At 35.5% G+C, this 18293-nt stretch overlaps 3 protein-coding genes across 4 annotated transcripts; all 3 read right to left on the bottom strand.

Moving 5' to 3' along the window:
• Positions 1-1229: 1229 nt before the first annotated feature.
• LOC129570353 (neuroglian-like) lies at positions 1230-6343 on the bottom strand. 2 transcript variants are annotated; one of them, XM_055449922.1, is made up of 10 exons: positions 6146-6343; positions 5162-5918; positions 4110-5099; positions 3472-3809; positions 3256-3371; positions 2735-3140; positions 2517-2649; positions 2181-2397; positions 1841-2052; positions 1230-1653 (listed from the first exon to the last, which is right to left on the bottom strand). In XM_055449922.1, exons 1-10 carry the CDS (start codon positions 6210-6212, stop codon positions 1404-1406), a joined length of 3486 nt encoding a protein of 1161 aa, XP_055305897.1. In that variant the 5' UTR covers positions 6213-6343; the 3' UTR covers positions 1230-1403. The 2 variants fall into 2 exon arrangements, with proteins under 2 accessions (XP_055305897.1, XP_055305898.1); XM_055449923.1 differs by having other exon boundaries at positions 5162-5909.
• A 4517-nt stretch (positions 6344-10860) lies between these two features.
• Positions 10861-12817, bottom strand: LOC129570355 (odorant receptor 22c-like). The gene is made up of 6 exons (XM_055449926.1): positions 12718-12817; positions 12301-12496; positions 11934-12179; positions 11751-11850; positions 11266-11529; positions 10861-11202 (listed from the first exon to the last, which is right to left on the bottom strand). The coding sequence occupies exons 1-6, from the start codon at positions 12791-12793 to the stop codon at positions 11149-11151; spliced, it is 936 nt and encodes a 311-aa protein (XP_055305901.1). The 5' UTR covers positions 12794-12817; the 3' UTR covers positions 10861-11148.
• Positions 12818-13404: 587 nt separating this feature from the next.
• LOC129570354 (uncharacterized) lies at positions 13405-15559 on the bottom strand. The gene is made up of 2 exons (XM_055449924.1): positions 14324-15559; positions 13405-14144 (listed from the first exon to the last, which is right to left on the bottom strand). The coding sequence occupies exons 1-2, from the start codon at positions 15403-15405 to the stop codon at positions 14135-14137; spliced, it is 1092 nt and encodes a 363-aa protein (XP_055305899.1). The 5' UTR covers positions 15406-15559; the 3' UTR covers positions 13405-14134.
• Positions 15560-18293: the final 2734 nt, after the last annotated feature.

Here is an 18293-nt window from a genome sequence, read left to right as displayed (position 1 = left end):
ACAACTGGGTTGAATGGTGGTGTACAGAAAGGTGCAGCCAAAGTTAGCAAGAAAAGCGAAGCAAACACGGTTCATAACAGGAAGGAACCGACTGGAGGCAAAGCAAATAGAAAACGACACAAGTGTTCATCGTGCGATTATGACACTGACAGTAAATTCACTCTAAAAAGGCATATGCTTCAACACACTGGCGAACGACCACATTCATGTAGCGTTTGCCTGAAAAAATTCACGTATAAGCCAATGCTCCAAGCGCACATGAAATTACATGTTGATGAATATCTGTTCAGTTGTTCGATCTGTTGGAAAGGATTTCACCGCAGCGAGGAGAAGGTGGAACATGAAACCGATTGCAAGGTTCGTCGTTACGAATGTCATCTGTGCAAGGAACTCTCTACTTCGCATCAATCGAGTTTGAAAGCACACCTGCGCGTGCATACCGGTGAGAGACCATTTCAATGCGATCAATGTTCGTCCGTTGAAAATCAAGTGTTCGCGTTGCTTCAAGATTTTCGCACAACAAATGGAAAAGGAAATTCATGAAGTCGATTGCAAGCGACGCGGATACCAATGCGATCTGTGCAAGATCTACACAACCAATCAAAAAGAAAAGCTGAATATTCACATGCGAATTCATACTGGCGAGAAGCCATTCCCATGTGAAATATGTACAAAATGCTTCTCGCAAATGTCAAATCTCAACAAACACAAGAAAAGTCATAAGTAGCTCTGTATACATGTATACTATACACACAAGTAATTCGCGCGAGAAACTGGGGAATATTTACTCATAAACGAAATAAACATAGAAAACTATGTATTGGAGTAGACGTGTGTGCGTTCACTCCAATTCAGAGCGGTTGTTAAACTTACCAACACATGCGCAAGCTTGGTAGTCACTCAGTAGGGAAAAAAGACATATTTACATTTATTCCATAGAACGCTGGTTTGCGCCACACTGGAATAAACGTATTGACATTACTCCACTACTGAGTCACTAGCAAGCTTGAGTTTGACAACCGCACTGAACTGGAGTGAACGCACACACGTCTACTCCAATACAGAGTGTTCTATATTTATTCCGTATAGCAGCAAATATTCCCCAGTTTCTCGCGCGAATTGCTTGTGTGTAGATAAGGAAGAACACTTGAAAACTTGACACAGCAAAAAAAAAAAACAAATCAAATTGTTCAATAATAATTTGCATTGAATAAAAAATCAAATAAAAATTGTCATCAAGCACAGCAAAATCTGGTCGTTTTTATTTAAAAACAATGAAACGATTATTCGAAAGTTGACTGAAAAATACTTGCGTTATTTTTATGGAATTCATTTGATCTATAAACTCTTCATCTTACATTAAAACACAATTACATTGTTTACACCCTAAAAAGACTTTTTCGTTAAGGAAAATGAAAAACATTTGTTGACGAGTTTTCTGGTCGCAATGGTGGTTTCTGAACCGTCGAGCCCGATAAAGTTGCAAAGTTCGATTTGAAACGATGTTCATTGGCTTTTAAATTTGGTTCATTCAGTTTGATAAAACGATCCGTCACATTTGAGCCTAACATCTTGGAAAATCTGTCTGCCAATGCGTCAAATAATGGACGTGATTCAGGTTTCACTCGCCAACATGATAGCATAATATCGTAACTGTGTGGATAATTTTAAGGAATTTGAAGAAAATTTATATGTTTTTCGATTCAAAAATATTCCGAAGATTCAACACTCTTCTTTGATTTAGCAAAGCACTTTGATTTAGCACTAAATTAATCAAAATCCTTTAACTTGATGAATCAAAAAAAGGAAAAAATGTCAAAATAAACAATTTCCAACTTACAGTTCCTCTGTTGCGAATTGCGGTTTTTCCAGGCGGAAGCCTTCTTTTATTTTGTTATACAAATGAACACCAACTGTCATATCGGAATATGGCGATGCACCGAGTGAAAACAATTCCCACATCACCACTCCAAAACTCCAAACGTCAGAATATGTTGTAAACTTTAGATCACTGATTGACTCTAAAGCCAGCCATTTGTACGGTAATGGACGCTATTCATACCGAAAATTTCAATTGATTTTGAAGAATATTTAGAAGATGATTAGCTTCGAAGAATGAACTCATTCATGATTATAGACGTGAGAGCCTATCTTAAGTCTCTTTTATTAATAATTCTTACCTGAGTTTTAGCCTGATAGAATCCAGTTGTGTACCTTGTTCGAGCCAATCCACGAATCTTCACCACATTCCCATCACACAACATAATATTTCGAGCTGCCAAATCACCATGGCGAACATTCTTTGAGGCCAAATACTGCATTCCGTTCGCCGTTTGGAATGACCAACTAAGCAAATCGCTTGTGGTAACGGGTCGGTCCAAAGGTGGGCTTTGGATGCTGAAATCGTAATTGAAATTGAAAATATTAAGATTGTTATTATCAATGATTCGTAAATTCAAAATTTCAAATTGTTCAACCGAAAATACAAATGACCCTCTCTATCTCATTCCACTAACCTGTCATCACCATCATATTGCCCCAAAACAAATGTGTCATTACGGATTTGATTGATGAAATTCGCGCGATGTGTTGTCAAGAAGTTACGTAAATTGCCATGCGGACAGTACTCAACAATCATCACGAGCTCATCTGTTCGTGAAAAGATTTGACGGCATCAGTCAATGTTAAAAAAAACCTCATTGAATTGTTTGACAAAAGATAAGATTAGATTTACTTTTACTAATGGTCGTCGTAACCGCACCGAGTAAATTGATTACATTCAAGTGCTTTCCCAAATGAATCAATACCTTCAATTCCATGGTCAATGCTCGTAATGTTTCGAAATCAGCGGATTTTTGAATCGTTTTAATGGCAACCGTTGTTTCATTTTCATTCGGTACAATTTCTTGTGCAACTGCCTCAACCACGACTCCAAATGAACCGGCACCAAGTCGTCTACCAAATTTCAGTTTTCCACGTGAAAATTCGTATTTTCTGTCATAAGGTAACAGCTCGGCTTGTTCATCGAGCGACAATTTTGGATTGAAAGTGCTCGGATCGCCTTTTTCGAAATTTTTCAATAAGCTTACAATTGGAGTCGGTGGTACACTTGGTAACATGCTTGTATGGTTGGTTTCATTCTAAAACAACGATTAAAAAAACACATTGATTTTCGAATAGTGGCAATTAAACTGGTTTTGAACGGAAACGGAATCAACTGAACTGAATTTGAAAGCAAATGACATAGCAACAAACCTTATCATTCATTATTCGATGTTTTCGCAGCGAGAATAAAGCAATACCAATAACCACAATCACTATAAACATCATTAGCGGTACCACATAAATAGTCGATGAACTTGATGGCAATTCTAATGGTTTTTTTTCCCATGAATTTAAAACATTTCAATTGGAAATAAATTCTCTTCTAATCATCATTGATGCGCAATGCGCATTTTTAATTTTACATACCAGAAATTCTTGTTGAGATTTCAATCGTTTGACTTTCGGTTTTGTAACCACCATCGACTGATACAACACGAAATTCATAGACTTCATTCACCGGCAATTGGGGTATAATGACAAAATCTTCACTTTTTATCACATCCGTTTTGTTCCACTTTCCGTCACCTTTTATGTGGTATTTTACAAAGAAATTTGAACCTGCGTTTCCCTCGACATTCGGCATCCAAATCACTTTGATTCTTACATCATCACTATTTTCGGTTGAACTCAATATTTCCCATCGAAATGATGGTGGATCTGGTTTGATTGGATCATCCGATTTTGTTTCCGCTTCGGTCGAATATCTTAAAAATCAAAGGTGCATTTTTGAATAGACGTTTGATTGGATGGGAACATCTTTGTTCAAAAATTCAGATTTTTGTTTTTTTCGAAAAACGATATCAATTTAAATAAAAAAAACAATATCGATTCCCCTTCAAATTTGATTTTTTTTTAAAGATTAATTCACCTTAAAAACCCAAATTCCGTTTGAACGAAAATTCTAGAACAAATTTCAATTCTAACACTCGTTTTCAGAGCTCTTTAAAATTCAATTCAAGAACAAATCAAAAATTAGTCTAAAAACTCCCCTTATTAACACCTACCTTTCACCTTCACCCATCCCGGTGGTACAAAGCAAGTGTAATCGATATTTTGTTTTAACGTTGAGGCCAGTTACTTTGATTTGATTCAATTTTGGATTATCAATTTTCGGTAAGTTTTTATAAGTCAATCCATTTCCATCGATTTCTTCATGTGCAATTTTAAACCCGGTAACATTGCTGAATGACGTTGTCCATTTTAATAAAAATGCTTTCGAACCCAACGGAAATGCGTCGAACGATTGAATTGGGCATGAAACGCGTGTTGGCATTTTAAATTCGATAATATCGCTCTTGGGCCCTGGATATTGACTGTTGCAAATAAAAATGTATGCATAATTCGTTGATTCGGGACGTAATTCAACCTCTGCTTCTGATGTATTCCAATGAGGCAGCGATATTTCTTGTTTTTTATTTTCGCCATCAACATCATTCCAAAGGTGAATTCTATACCCATTGTTATGACCTTGTATGCTATTAAGTGACACCGGAGTCCAGCGCAGAATAACAGTTGATTTGCCGGTTTCAATGAGAGTAAATTTGGTCGGTGCTTCTGTTGGTTCACCTTCTCCCGAATAACCATGTATTTCTGGCGATGTTCGATTCGAAAGTCCTTTTCCGTTCGCTGCTTCTACTTTGATAGTAAATTCAATGAACGTTGGTTGCTCCTCAACAATAAAATGATCTTGCTTCCAATCGGTAACATTTACGGTGGCCCATTCTGCATCTGGAATGTTCCTTTTCCAGTTTACGCGATAGTAAAATCCAGGTCCGTTATGTTCACTAAGTGGCATTGGATGCCATGAAATGAACAGATTTTTTGGTGTTGTTCCATTGACCATAGCACCGTCTGGATAATCATACGGAACATCTGCAGCTGATGTGCACGTTTCACCAAATTCACTTGGCTTTGAAGCACCCATATCATTGTAAGCAATTATTCGAAATGAATACGTCGACCATGGTTTCATCGATACCTTACAAAATGGGGGCCTGAAATTTTTGAAAACATTTTTTTTTTCGTTCATTTTTTTTTAACAAGCTCAAATTAATACCGTTCTGGATCAAATAGTGTACTACTGATTCCGGTCTCATATACATCCCAATCGTTAGCATCTTTGCTAGCATTTGAAGCGCTTCGATGATTGTTCAAAACTATAGCATTTTCCTTATCGTTTGAACTTGTATGATGTTCCTCATGGTTCTCATGGTTTTCATTACTTTCGTTGTACTCATGAATCTTATATTCAACGGTGTAATAAATATCGTAAGGAAAGTGAAACCGACCGACTGTAATATTCACAGCAGGCTGATACTTCCATCTAATTACGGCTTCTCGTTCTGCGCAGATTACCGGAGTGATTTCGGGCTCTTGTGGAATATTTTTCACATACAACACAAACGGCGCCTTCTTTTTCTCTGGTTCCGTTTCACAATGATATTCATCCGAATGCATTTCAAAATTTGTGCCCAAAATGCTAAAACAAGTGTTATTTATTTTATGATATCTTGAATCGGTTTCGAATTCAATTTGTTTCTCCCTTTTGAACCAGTTTACTTCAAATTCCGATAATGAATTGGTGCTCATCACGCAGCACACAGTAATTGATTTCTTAGGAAGCACTTGAAATATTTTATATTCCTCATTTTGGGTATTTTCGATTGGCTTAATCGACTCTCCATAGTGGTAGCCTACAGCAATCATAGGTTGATGGTCATTTGCATTGCTTTGCTCGTCAAAAGCTTCGAAGTCTAACTCAATCTTGCGAACAAATGATTGCGAAGAATGTGACGCTCTCAAATCTATGAATACTGTTCATTATTATTGGATTTTAATCGAAATTTGGAATATTTTAAACAAATAGACGTTGTAAAGCCCCTAATACCGCATATGTGTGTTTGATTTTTGACCGGTTTTACCTAATGTTGCATACACTTACGTTGTGTGTAATACGTTTGTCGTTATATACACAACTCACGCACACAAAGATCTCAGGGACTTCTGAGAAATCTAATTTAATTTAAACTCTTCAACTTACCAAAAGTGTTAATTTGATGTGCTGTAAACACAATCAATAACGCTATTTCTAATACACGTTCCCACATTGTCAATTCAGTCAAAATTGTGCAAAATCCAACTGCGACCAATTTTTTGTTCAAATTTCGCTCATTCCTTCCAGAATGTACCAAATTTTCCACGAAATTACCTTCGTTCTGATTCAACAAATGTCCAAAGTAAAACTGATGTCCGGTCATGTGTAAAAACAAAGACCCACCAATAAGATATTAGCAATATCTTATCGATGTGATTTTTTTTTGTTTCAAATACAATTCTTTATTGGTTTGAAGAAATGTGGCAAATGCTTCACACTTCTTTTTTTTTAATTTTAACAATACATTGATAAGATTACGGCAGATTATGTTTTTTCGGTTGCATTCTTAATTCCATTTCTAATGCCTAATGCTATCAATTGTCGGACGTATGCCTAAGCCCCCAATTAAAATGATTTAGTAGAATTGAATCATAAACGTGTATGACGGAGTCAGTTGACTGACGTATGAATTGACGGTATTAGACGATGTTGACGTAAATTTTTCAAGAGCAGAAGTTTCCGAAGACTCACAAATTGAAAGTCCAATGACGTTGATAGTCCAGTATTTCCAGTAAATTTTCACTTCTAGGATTGAGAGTTTAAAATTTCTTTTTGGATTTTTTTTTATGGAAATTCTTTAAAAAAAATTCCATTCAATAATCCATTAAATAATGGTTATTCTTTTGGATCACATGAAACCAAAATCAAAATAAAATTTAAATAAAAAATAACCGAATAAGTTCGACTACTCAACTTGAAAACACTTCAATGACCTTAAATTGACCGTTAGCCCAGTTGTTTAATTACCTGATACGATTCGTTGTTTACGCGCCGGTGATGATATGATGTCGTGACAACTGTAGTATAAACACAATTTAGACTGTAATTTAAACAAAAAAAAAATCAATACGATTGATTTTATCAAAGCGCCAAGTCAATTCCAATTCAATCTTTATGAAATAATTGACTTTTCAAGGGCAATATTTGTATACAACCTTTAAGAAAATTGTTGGAAGAACAACTTGGGATGAACTTCCTATCATTGGAAGTCTATCACTTTCATATAATAAATTTGTTTTTTTTTTTTCATTTCCAAGACATTTCTGGAGCAATTCAGATATTACGTCGAAAAATGAGTCATGTAACATCACACATATTATAAAAGTCATGACGTTTTATTCAAAGCCGTGAAATATATTTATTGCCGTTATTTAAAAGTCGTTCGTGTACAAATACGATATTCGAATACATCAATTCTAATAACGTTCTGAGCCATTTGAAGGCATAGAAACATTCGTGGTCTACGAAACTCGGTTTAAAAGCGTCGCATGACCATACATTGAGCGTGTGGGACTCTTTTATGTCACACTAAATTTCACAGTTCAAGAATGTTCCTATGCGTTCATTTCATTGTTAATGATAATTTCATGAATGTAATCGGTTTACAGAGTTAATTACGTGATATCACCTATTTGAATCGTCAAATTGTATGAAGAATACTTGAATAAATATGATATTTTGATGAATATCTGTCATATAGACTTGGCTTTGCAATATGCAAGTAAACAGTAATATTGATATTGGAATGCATGCAGCTGAAATGTCTGAAGGTTAGAACAGAAGCTCGATGTTTTCACTTGACGTCATTTTCACTTTCAAATTTTGGATCATCGAAACTTTCGAATAACTTTGAATGTGGATTTGTGACTGTATTATTAGTTCAGATCTGAATAATCAGTTCTGGTAGAAAGAGTTCATCAATTTCAGCTAATTTTCCTTTCCAACCTTCAACAATTTTTCAAATTAGCTGAAATTTTTTAGCTAAAGAATATTTGTTGATATCAAAAGAGGTTCATTTGTTCGTTGAGACTTTATGATGCGTGCAAATTTAACTCAATTTTGTAGCAATAGCTCGATACATGGTGTTCGATATTTAACGGAACAAAGACGACATTGGAGTGAGCGGTGTTGGTGGCTAATTGCAATTAGTGTATCGTTTCTATTGTGCGGTAATTCGATTCGTTTGTATTGGACTAATTGGAGTGAAACACCGGTGACACTGAGTTTCGCCGAAAAACAGCGACCGATATCCGCAGTCCCATTTCCCACCGTAACAATTTGTTCTGGGATAAAAGCGAACAGAACCAAATTGAACCTATCTGACAATTTTTTCAATTCAACGATTGAAAATGTGAAGAATTTCTCTGATATCGAGTAAGCTATCGACTATCTGGATTTATCCAATATTTTACCGAGTTCAAAATATTTTGCCCAATGCTGATTTACCATTGATGGGTGATAATATTTCATTTTAGATTATCTCGATTAGATGCATTCGGACTTGTGTGTGATCTCAAGGACGATAATTACTTCAAATTTCGAAATAAATTCACAAATAGTTCAATCTACGATATCATCCAAGATATGGCGCCAAATTTTAATGATAAGATAGGTTCTTGTTCGTCACCATTGGAGATAGGCATGAACCGTGAATGTTCAGAGATTTTAACTCCAGTTTGGACAGGAGATGGGCTCTGCTATGCATTCAACGCTCTCAATTCACATGAAATGTTCACTGAAGAGTAGGGTCACATGAGCTATTTTGTTATTGATTCAAAGAGATTTGTAATGAGGAAATAAAATCTGTTTTCTCTTTAGAATGACATCTGAATTGAAAATTTCCACGAAAAATCCACACATATCACATTGGAGCCTAGATGATGGATACGAAACCACTACAGCAGAAGAAAATGAATATCCCATTCGTGTGTTTAGTAGCAAAAGTATGTGGTTCCAAATTGGTATGTGGATTTTTGACAAAGACGTGAACATGATATGTGAAGGAGATGGTTTTCAAATTGGGCTTACGGTACCCGGTGACTCTGTAAAGATATTGGACACCGTCTATGTGGAAATGCAGCAAATAGTTCAAATATTGATAAAACCCAAAGTAATCGTGACATCAGAGAAATTACGAGGATATAGCCCCAATCAAAGACAATGTTTCTTTCAGTCTGAAAGACGATTGCGATTTTTTAAAATCTACAGCCAAATCAATTGTGAAACAGAATGCTTGTCTAATTTCACACAAATCGAATGTGGATGCCTGAAATACTCAATGCCAAGTATGTACGCTAATTTTACAAATGATTACCTATACATAAAACCTTTTTCTAATTTTTTACTCCATTCATCATTGATGTAATTCCAAATTGTCGCTTTCCTAGGACACACCAATGAGACACAGATTTGTGGTATTGGAAGTGTTTCTTGTTATCAAAATGCCGCTTGGAAGCTATTCAGCATCGATGTTATCGATGGAATGAAAGATAAAGCGGCAAGGTTATTTCGAGAGAAATGCAATTGTTTGCCCGCATGCACGACCATAACATATGAATTAACTTTGAATAAAATTAAGAACGATGTCGATTTACCCGGGTAATATTTTGTTATATTTCTTAGCTTTCTTTTTTTTCCATTACCTTTTATCGACTTTTTTTTACCCTTTTATTAAATTCCAAATCATAAAAAGCACAAAGAAATCCTTTAACCAATCAATATTGTTTCAGGAGGCAGGGAACTGTGGTGACCGTTTCTTTTGGAGGCCCAACGATCAAGTCACTTCAAAGATTGCAATCGTACTCTTTCACCGATTTTCTAGCCGTTTGTGGCGGTTTGCTTGGGCTATTCTTGGGCGTTTCACTATTGAGCATCATTGAGTTTGCGTATTTTTTTACACTTCGCCTATTTTGGACGGTTCGAAAGTCAAAATCGGATAATATTGTGGTCCCATTTCAACCAAGATTTCAACAGAAAACATCCAGAAATCTGTTCATTGACATGTCTAATCAGTACATCCCTTGAAATGCTCAATATTATTTTTGAGATGCAATCATTTAAATGAAAAAAAATTTACTTTGTGGTGGAAACACATCAAGCGAGACTTTTTAGAGTTTTTTTTATATACAGATGCGCTCGAAGCGCCATCTCAATAATCCCAGGCAAAGCAAGTGTCAACAGATGTTGAACCAACAATTTAATTGAAAATATTGATGCAACAAACAGATAATTGTTCTTCATTATTTATTGATTTCAGAACAAAGTATCAAAGAAAACTGAAATAACATTGACATCTTTTTATAACATTCACTTGGGTAATCAACACTCCCAATTTCGAATTAAAACCAATTCCACAAATTCTCATGTTTGTTCTGCTCTCTTTCACTTATATTCACTGTATTTCATCTTGAGTATAGTTTAGATTTTTAACTGACAACCAAAAGTGCAAAAAGAACGCTTTAAAAAAGAAAACATTTTAAACAATTTTTGAATCTACTTTCAATATGGCTTTTTCATGTTTGTTACTATACATTGCATATAGCTGTGTTTGAAATGTCAAACTGTCGAGCGCTTTCAAGAGATTTGTTCTGTACGTTCTACACGTGGAAAAATACTATTCTACACGTGGAGAATTTGTGGATATTATGAATTACTTTTTTTTGTATGTTGAGTGAGTGTATTGTTTAATAAAAATAAAAATTGAACTTAAAAATTGTGAATAGAAAAAATATACACACACAAAAAATTATAATTAATCATTGACATTTCACGCCATTTTATTTAGAAACATCAACTTTTTTTGAAAGCCATCGATATATGTTTGAGCCCGAAGGAATTGAGATGGCGCTTGTGTATGACACGAGACACTCGAATACACAGGAATACATACAGTGCATGCCAGACGTGAAACACATTTAATTTTTTTCCGTGATGAAAACACTGGTTCTTGTTCGTGTTGATGACGATGCAAATCGCAGAACGATTTTTAACAATAAAATGTGACTAATTTCTCAAACAATTTTAATCTACTCTTATTAAGTAAATGCTTTAACTGCGAATAATTTTATCTCTTTTAAGAGCGAGAGCTAGAACTGTATCATTCCGTGTGTTTACTCGGTGAACGTTTTAAATGCCATATAAAAAGTAGCTACTTTTTGAAGAAGCTGAAATCAGAAAATAAAGAGTTAGACAATTCAAAAACTGATTCAATTATTATTTTCAATTACCCCACAAAATGTCTCCAGATTTAAAACAGCTATACCAAATCCATGATAATACAGTGGACGTTGAGCATTTTGGATCATAACGATGATATATTTCTGCAAATCGATAGAGACTTCACGCCAGTTGGCCTCATACAAACAATCGGCAATTTTGGTATAGCTTTCAGTGGCCAATTTGCCAAAGAAACAATAGACAAAGAGATTCGTACCGCTAACAAAAACTCCAAAAAGCATCAGAACTAAGTTTACGCTGGGATGCTTTGATTGCTGTAAATTTGGGGAAGAAATGATTTAGAATATGTATATTTTTCATTGAATTGAAGTTGGACTATGGTATTGAGACATGTGATAGACAGCATATGTGTCACATATGTCATGTTTCTTGAGAGAGTGTTAAGCTAGGTGTCAAGAATCATCGTGAACACACGACATGAAAAAAATGAATTTAATGAAATTAGAAATTAAGTAATAAATGGATATGAACTCACCAAATCCAATTGAAACACGATGCAAGCAAGGAAAATCACGCTACTTATTAGTTGAACGAGAACAAAGTGACGATAAGTATCAGCTGATTGTAGAAACCATCTGAAAGATTCATCAACGGGTCATTTAGCATGCTTTAAAGTGCATTGAATTTAGTCTTTAAAATATTCTACAACTTCACTCACTCTTTAGTGATAATATGGAAGCGAACCAGCTTACAAAGAATATCCCTGTGTTTCGTATTCTCAAGAGTATGATCAAATTTGGACATTTCTTGTTGGAACCTTTTAAGAAATGCCTCGTGATGCAAACACATTGAGATGAACAGCAAAAGGAGCGATCCATTGGAAATGAAGTACGAATCAGCGCCAAAGAGATCGAAGCAGGTCGCAAAACCGAAGCCCATTAAAGTTTCCTGATCCCATGGCAAGCTATTTGAGGTAGAATATTGGGTAAGGAAATCAAAATTATGCAAACAGTTTTTTAAACGGAAAATAAAGATTTTAGACTTTTAGTTTTTTTAAGACTAAATAAATCAGCTGTTCTACTTACACCGTTTTGTATGTCCGATGAAAGGATGTCACATCAAGGTATCCATTTACAAACCAGCAATATAAAATCGAAATGAGCACCAAAAGCAATGAATTCACTACGAAGCCACCCAATACAAATATGAAATACATTTTCCACAGCCATTCGCTTTGCTCGTTGACTCGCACCACAGAATGGAACGTGTCGTCATTTTGATCTAAATGCAAATGAGAGAAAAATTTGTTCATGCAAACACCAGTTTTTGAACCGTTTTGAACAATTTTCAAGACCAAGTGATTAAAGTTCAATTTCATTGGTGTTTAAAACCGAGTTACATACATTTATCTACTAGTATGTTTAAGATTGAGTAAGAATGTTTTCAAAATTATCACTTTTTCATTGGAAAAATTCAAATGAAATCAAAAATAAAGTTCTTACATGAATCGTAGATCTCTGATAGTTTGTCAAAAATGACGATGATTTGATGGCGTAAAAAATATGCAGCAATCATCATGTAAACGGTGCCAAAAATACCACTTATTTGGAAAAGAGAATATAATGATTCCTCTAGACTAACCGACGCGTATTTAAAAAAGAACACCGAACTTGCGATGAAAACGTTAAAATAGCCAAGAAATACTGCCACAGAAAACACACGATAGAGAAATATCTTGCATTTACTCGTTTCTTCGTTTGCACGACAAATACTGAGCCAAGTTAGAACTTGCTGATTTGTCACAAGTGGCTTCATTTTGATCTCAGATTTTTAAATTTTAGTTTGATGAACAAAAATTTGCTGACTGAAGAGAGAGCTTTTCCGTTTTGTGGATGTTCAATTCGGATATTCGATTCAAACTGATCTTGTAATGAATCAAGCTAACTGAATAACTATGAATGGAGAGGTATTCTTAGAACCCGTTTTTTTTTGCTATGGATTCAATTTGATTGAGCGGTTTTAATGTTCAACTTCACTCAAAAGTTAGTCAACAATTAATTATTCGTCAATTAACGCTTCCAAGAACTAAGAATTTATCGTTTAACGCTTATGTCCATTTTGGAATACTCGTGTCAAAAGAACACTATTTGTTCAAGTTGATTCTTTAGCTAATCAAAAATTACAATGGCTTTGATTGCATGTTAAAACTTTGAATTCACCTCTCAGTCTTTAATTGGATAGCTTTTATTGGTTAGTTGAGTTAGTTTGACAATTAACTTTACATTAGTTTAGATATGAGCATTTGTATCGGTTCAAAGACAATTTGGTCGCTTTAAGGTCAAAAGTGAAGAAACTTTTTATATTCTCAGTTCTTAGAATTTCTCAATAGAATAGGGCTAAAATTTCATCCTATAATTTGAAATTCTTCAACTGGCAAAAGTTTTTGAGATTCTAAAATTCATTGGAAATGAATGAACTATGAACAAATTCGATATTGCGAAGAGCACAAAAAGACTAATAATTACTTGTATTTCCTTCAAAAACACTAATAAAAGTGACCATCGATGAGTTCAGAAAGTACTTACTGCGTCAAAACTATTTAAAGGCAAAAAGTCAAATAAACTTATTTTTAATTGTGATTTTGAACAATGGGAACTGTTTTCCGGCTAAATTAAACCGGATTGAACCAACAAACTTTCGTCAACTTCTAGGTCGAGTTCAACTTCAAGTGGAATCAATCAAAAATCAGATTCAATCAATTTATTTAAACGATGTTTATGGAAACTGTTCTTGGCAAACAAATGAATGAGATAACAGTAGTTTGTGTCTCTTGAATGGTGCCTTAAGGTCGCTGGAATTTTACTTCAATTTTCATCAGCTTCGATTCGGTTTGAGATGTACTTGGATCGATCGGCATGGCTAGTTTGTGCTGTGAAACGAAAAAAACGAAATAAAAACAATCATTAGATAAGTCTGAATCCAATCGCAACATTCATTCTCCAATGAGAGTGCAAATTGTGAAAAGAATGGCCGGGAAGCATTTTTCACTTTTCTAATCATGTTTCAAGTTGACACTTTCAACTACACTTATTAGAAGGTCACACTCACATTGGCAATCGAATGCGACGCAAATAATTCAGATAAGAGGCAGCTCCGCATAATGGGCACTTCTTGCGACGTTTGAGACAATTCTCGATACACTTTGTGCAAAACAAGTGGCTGCAGGGAAGAGACGACACTTTTTGGTCACGAATGACTTGCAGGCAGATCGAGCATTCCAATTTCAGAAGCTTTGCTTCGTCGGATAGTCCACCAGCTGCTGCTCGTTTTTCGGCACGTGCCATTTCACCCACCAGTTTTTGTGCCTTGATTTCAACCTCGAAAATGATCTCGTTGTTCACAACAAATCCATTCTCTTCGTCAAGTAATTGATCACATGGTACAAATTGTTCTATTTCCATCAAATCTACATCCAATTCCATCGTTTGCTTACGTTCCATTTTAATGCATTTTGGCTTTCCCAGAGACGAAACCAGTTCAAAAGATGCTTTCAACTCGCATGAGATATTGGTATCATAGATTTGATGGTCCAACAAAATGCCGAGATGATTGGACAGATTCTTGCAAATCATAATGTTCCAAGGCATGTTTCGCAAAATGAATTTGGGCGATCGGACAGCGACAAGAGCATCAATATTGGAGACAGTCAATCGGAATGACGCAAAACCGCTTTCGCCGCAACACTTATCCAATTCGTCGAACTTCAAGACACTTTTGCCTTCATCGTTTGGATCAGCAACTTCAACTTGAATTTCCAAATTGATCGTGTCGTCCTTCATAAAACCATTTTTAGCGTCAAACAAATCGCACCACTTGATTTTTGAGCCCCAACTATCGCAAACGTGATTGAAAATGAATGGCGAAGGGAAAATCTCCTTTGGTTTTATCTTCCTATCAGATGGCACAAATTTAAAGGCACTTGTTGCTGTGTACGACCAATCATGTAATTCATCTTTGTTTGAACAAAACAAATAAAAACCAAACCACTTTTGGCCATCGATAATTTGCTTGCAAAATTCAACGAACCACGGAACACCTTGAAGCATGAATTCTGGTGTCCATTCTTCATCCAGTTCGCTGATGTTGGAAATTTTATGGTTGAAAACGACTTTTGAAATGTTCAACGCCATATTCAGTGGATACAATCACTTGAACGATGAAATTCCTTCGATGACAATGATCACTTTTATTTTTCCAACACTTTTTTTGCGCAGCAAATTTCCGAATTTTTTATGTTGTTTAATTGAGCGTACGACGCAATATGTTTTACACAAAAATGAACATTGAGTAAGGATGTAGCTTGACTGTCAAAAGCCAATTTTGTGACAGATCAATGATGGATACGTTCAATGGAAAGGGGTGCGTTCATTGGAAATTGACTCATTAGCTACTCTTTCTCATCAAAAAGAATACGAAAGAAAATTGATAATGAATGTTTCGAACTGCTACAGCCATTAATCATAATGCTTCAGTATTTCGGGGATTATGTTATTGCTATGAATATCGTAAGGATACGAAAATGGAATTATGATGCAAAGTTTGAGTCAGGTTGATCGTAATGCTGGCGATAATTTGATTGGCAAACAAATTCCAAATGGTTTCTTCATTTAAGTTGATGTTTTTGAAGTCGTTTGAATCTCGCTACAATTGTCACTTTCGATTTCACTTGATATATCGTTGAATCAATCAGGTCTAGTTTACGATATCAAATGCAAAAAAACGAATAAAATGATTAAATTAGAAGAAAATGAGTTCAATCACTTAATTCAGTACTGGAAATAAATGAATGCCAATTTTGAATTGATTGGAAATCAAGTATAGCAAAGCCAAATAACATTTCGAAAAAAATATTCGTTGCTCCTTTAATCCTGATTGATTCAATCATTGATTGATGTGCATAACAGGAAGTCATACTCACATTGGCAAACGAATGTGACGCAAATCCTTTAAGTCTGAGGTAGCTCTGCACAGTGGGCACACTGTGCGTTCTTTAAGCGACTTCTTGATGCATTCTAAACAAAACAAGTGGCTGCATGGAAGAGACGACACCAATTGTCCATGAATGCTTTCAAAGCAGATCGGGCATTGCAATTTCAGGAGCTTTACATCATCGGATGGTCCATGAGGTGCTGCTCGTTTTTCTGTACTCGGAACCTCTACCACCTGAGGTGTGTTTACTTTGATTTTAAACTCAAACTCAATTTGGTTATTTACAACAAAACCATTTTCATCATCAAACAAATTATACCAAGGCAACAAGTCGGCAGTGTGGACCCCACGTCCATTTTGTAATTCTCCGTTATACGTTTTTGAAATTGATTCTGATTCGTCTACTGACGAAATCAATTGGAAAGATGTTCCCAATTTGCATGCATCGTAGTTAGGGTTTCCTTTGTTCATTAAGCAAACACCGATATAATTCGAAGTATTCTTCTAGATTGATATGTTCCAAAGAAAGTCTCGCCACGTAAATGTTGGTGTTCGAACCACCATTAAGGCGTCAATGTTCGAAATGGTCAATCGATACGATACATGATCACATTTTTCACAGCATTTGTCCAATTCTTCAAACGTTAACCCATTTTGGCCCGCTGGTCGTTTTTCCGACCAGTGAAACGACCGTTGCTTCCCAGACTGATATCTCAGTTCCTAGGTGGTAAATTTGGTTACTTTTTTTTAAAATTGAAGTTTGAAAGACGAACTATCCATTGGGAGTCAAAATAAAATGGAAAAAAAAATCCAAGTTTTTCAAATCGAGCTACGAAAAAATGATGTTTTTTGGACCTTTTTTCACTCAGTAGATAAGAAAATTTGGAAAATAAAAAATGCAAAAGTAATGATGCAGATCTTTCATAAAAAGACCATATTTTTAGATACAATTCCTCTTCCGATATTTACTTCGTGATTTGTGTGCAGTACACGTGCGTAAAAATGGGTGGTCGGAAATCCGACCATTGGTCCTATATGTGATCAAAAGAGGAAGAAATCAATTTTTTTAGATACTTTTTAAAACATTGATATTTGATATGACAATCATTTGTTTAGTCATAAAACGATAAAAAATAAATAGAAATGTCTATTCTAACTTAATATTAAGTGAAAAATGAATTCATCATAAATTATTCCATTCATTTGTGGGCCTCGTAGAGTGTGAAACACTTTGCGTGTAGGTGAATGTTGCAACGTTTGCAAATCTGGTTTGTGTGTTTGTGGCAGTGCTTGCATCGACGACTTTTTCCATCTGGTGACCGTTCAATGAGATGACTTTTGACTGCGTCATTTACCAGTCCATCAGGTTCATAATCAGGATCGTCAATGTCATCATTCTCCATATCGACCTCGTCGTCACTGGCAAACTCTTTCTCGAAGGAAGTGATCAAGTGCTTGGTGATTTTGGAACGGAATTCGAGTTGTGATAACGGTTTGAACGGGTTGGCACTATTTTTAGCCACGAAACAATGCAATTTCCATGCATTAACCACTGCGGTGCTCAACTGCCACCACCATTTCTTGCCACGCACATTGACCCGATAGTTCGCTGCTGCATTGTCATGCAAATCCACGCCGCCCATGTGTTGATTGTAAGAATTGATAAGGTGCGGCTGATGAAATGCTGCGATTCGCTTTTGCTTTCGATCATACCGTCGGGTCGTTTTCAATGGCTCAATCGTTTCAAAGTTTGTGATCATGTTGTCGTCAGCGTTATCGTTCCAACGTGCCATGAGAATTTTCGTTCGAAGTTTTCTCCGTTGGCCAACTGACTTAAAATCATTCAAAATGCATATTATGAATTCAAACGATTATGAAATGTGATAAAACACGTCTAAAACAACGATATTGATGGTAAAAATTAATTCTATGAATGTATTTTCATTCTTTCTTGAGGATTAAAATAAATTCAAAATTTCACCTACATTTGATTACATTAGGGACCGTTGGTCGGAAAAACGACCAGCACATTTTTGCTCATTCTGGCTAAGTGCGAAAAAAAATTATCGATCTGGAAAGTGGAAACTTC

This window comes from Sitodiplosis mosellana, unplaced genomic scaffold, assembly GCF_009176505.1.
Source record: "Sitodiplosis mosellana isolate CC-2019 unplaced genomic scaffold, AAFC_SMos_1.0 Smas_scaffold_54, whole genome shotgun sequence".
In the NCBI taxonomy this organism is placed as follows: Eukaryota; Metazoa; Arthropoda; class Insecta; order Diptera; family Cecidomyiidae; genus Sitodiplosis; species Sitodiplosis mosellana.
This window is presented reverse-complemented; position numbering and strand designations above follow the sequence as displayed.

Coding starts and splice junctions, on each gene's coding strand:
- LOC129570353 (XM_055449922.1), bottom strand. CDS start 6,212: ATGTGGGAACGTGTATTAGAAATAGCGTTATTGATTGTGTTTACAGCA. Junction 5,100..5,161: donor ACACTATTTGATCCAGAACG/GTATTAATTTGA, acceptor CAAAAATTTCAG/GCCCCCATTTTGTAAGGTAT. Junction 3,810..4,109: donor GGGATGGGTGAAGGTGAAAG/GTAGGTGTTAAT, acceptor TTGATTTTTAAG/ATATTCGACCGAAGCGGAAA.
- LOC129570355 (XM_055449926.1), bottom strand. CDS start 12,793: ATGATGATTGCTGCATATTTTTTACGCCATCAAATCATCGTCATTTTT. Junction 12,180..12,300: donor CATCGGACATACAAAACGGT/GTAAGTAGAACA, acceptor TACCTCAAATAG/CTTGCCATGGGATCAGGAAA. Junction 11,530..11,750: donor TCGTGTTTCAATTGGATTTG/GTGAGTTCATAT, acceptor CCAAATTTACAG/CAATCAAAGCATCCCAGCGT.
- LOC129570354 (XM_055449924.1), bottom strand. CDS start 15,405: ATGGCGTTGAACATTTCAAAAGTCGTTTTCAACCATAAAATTTCCAAC.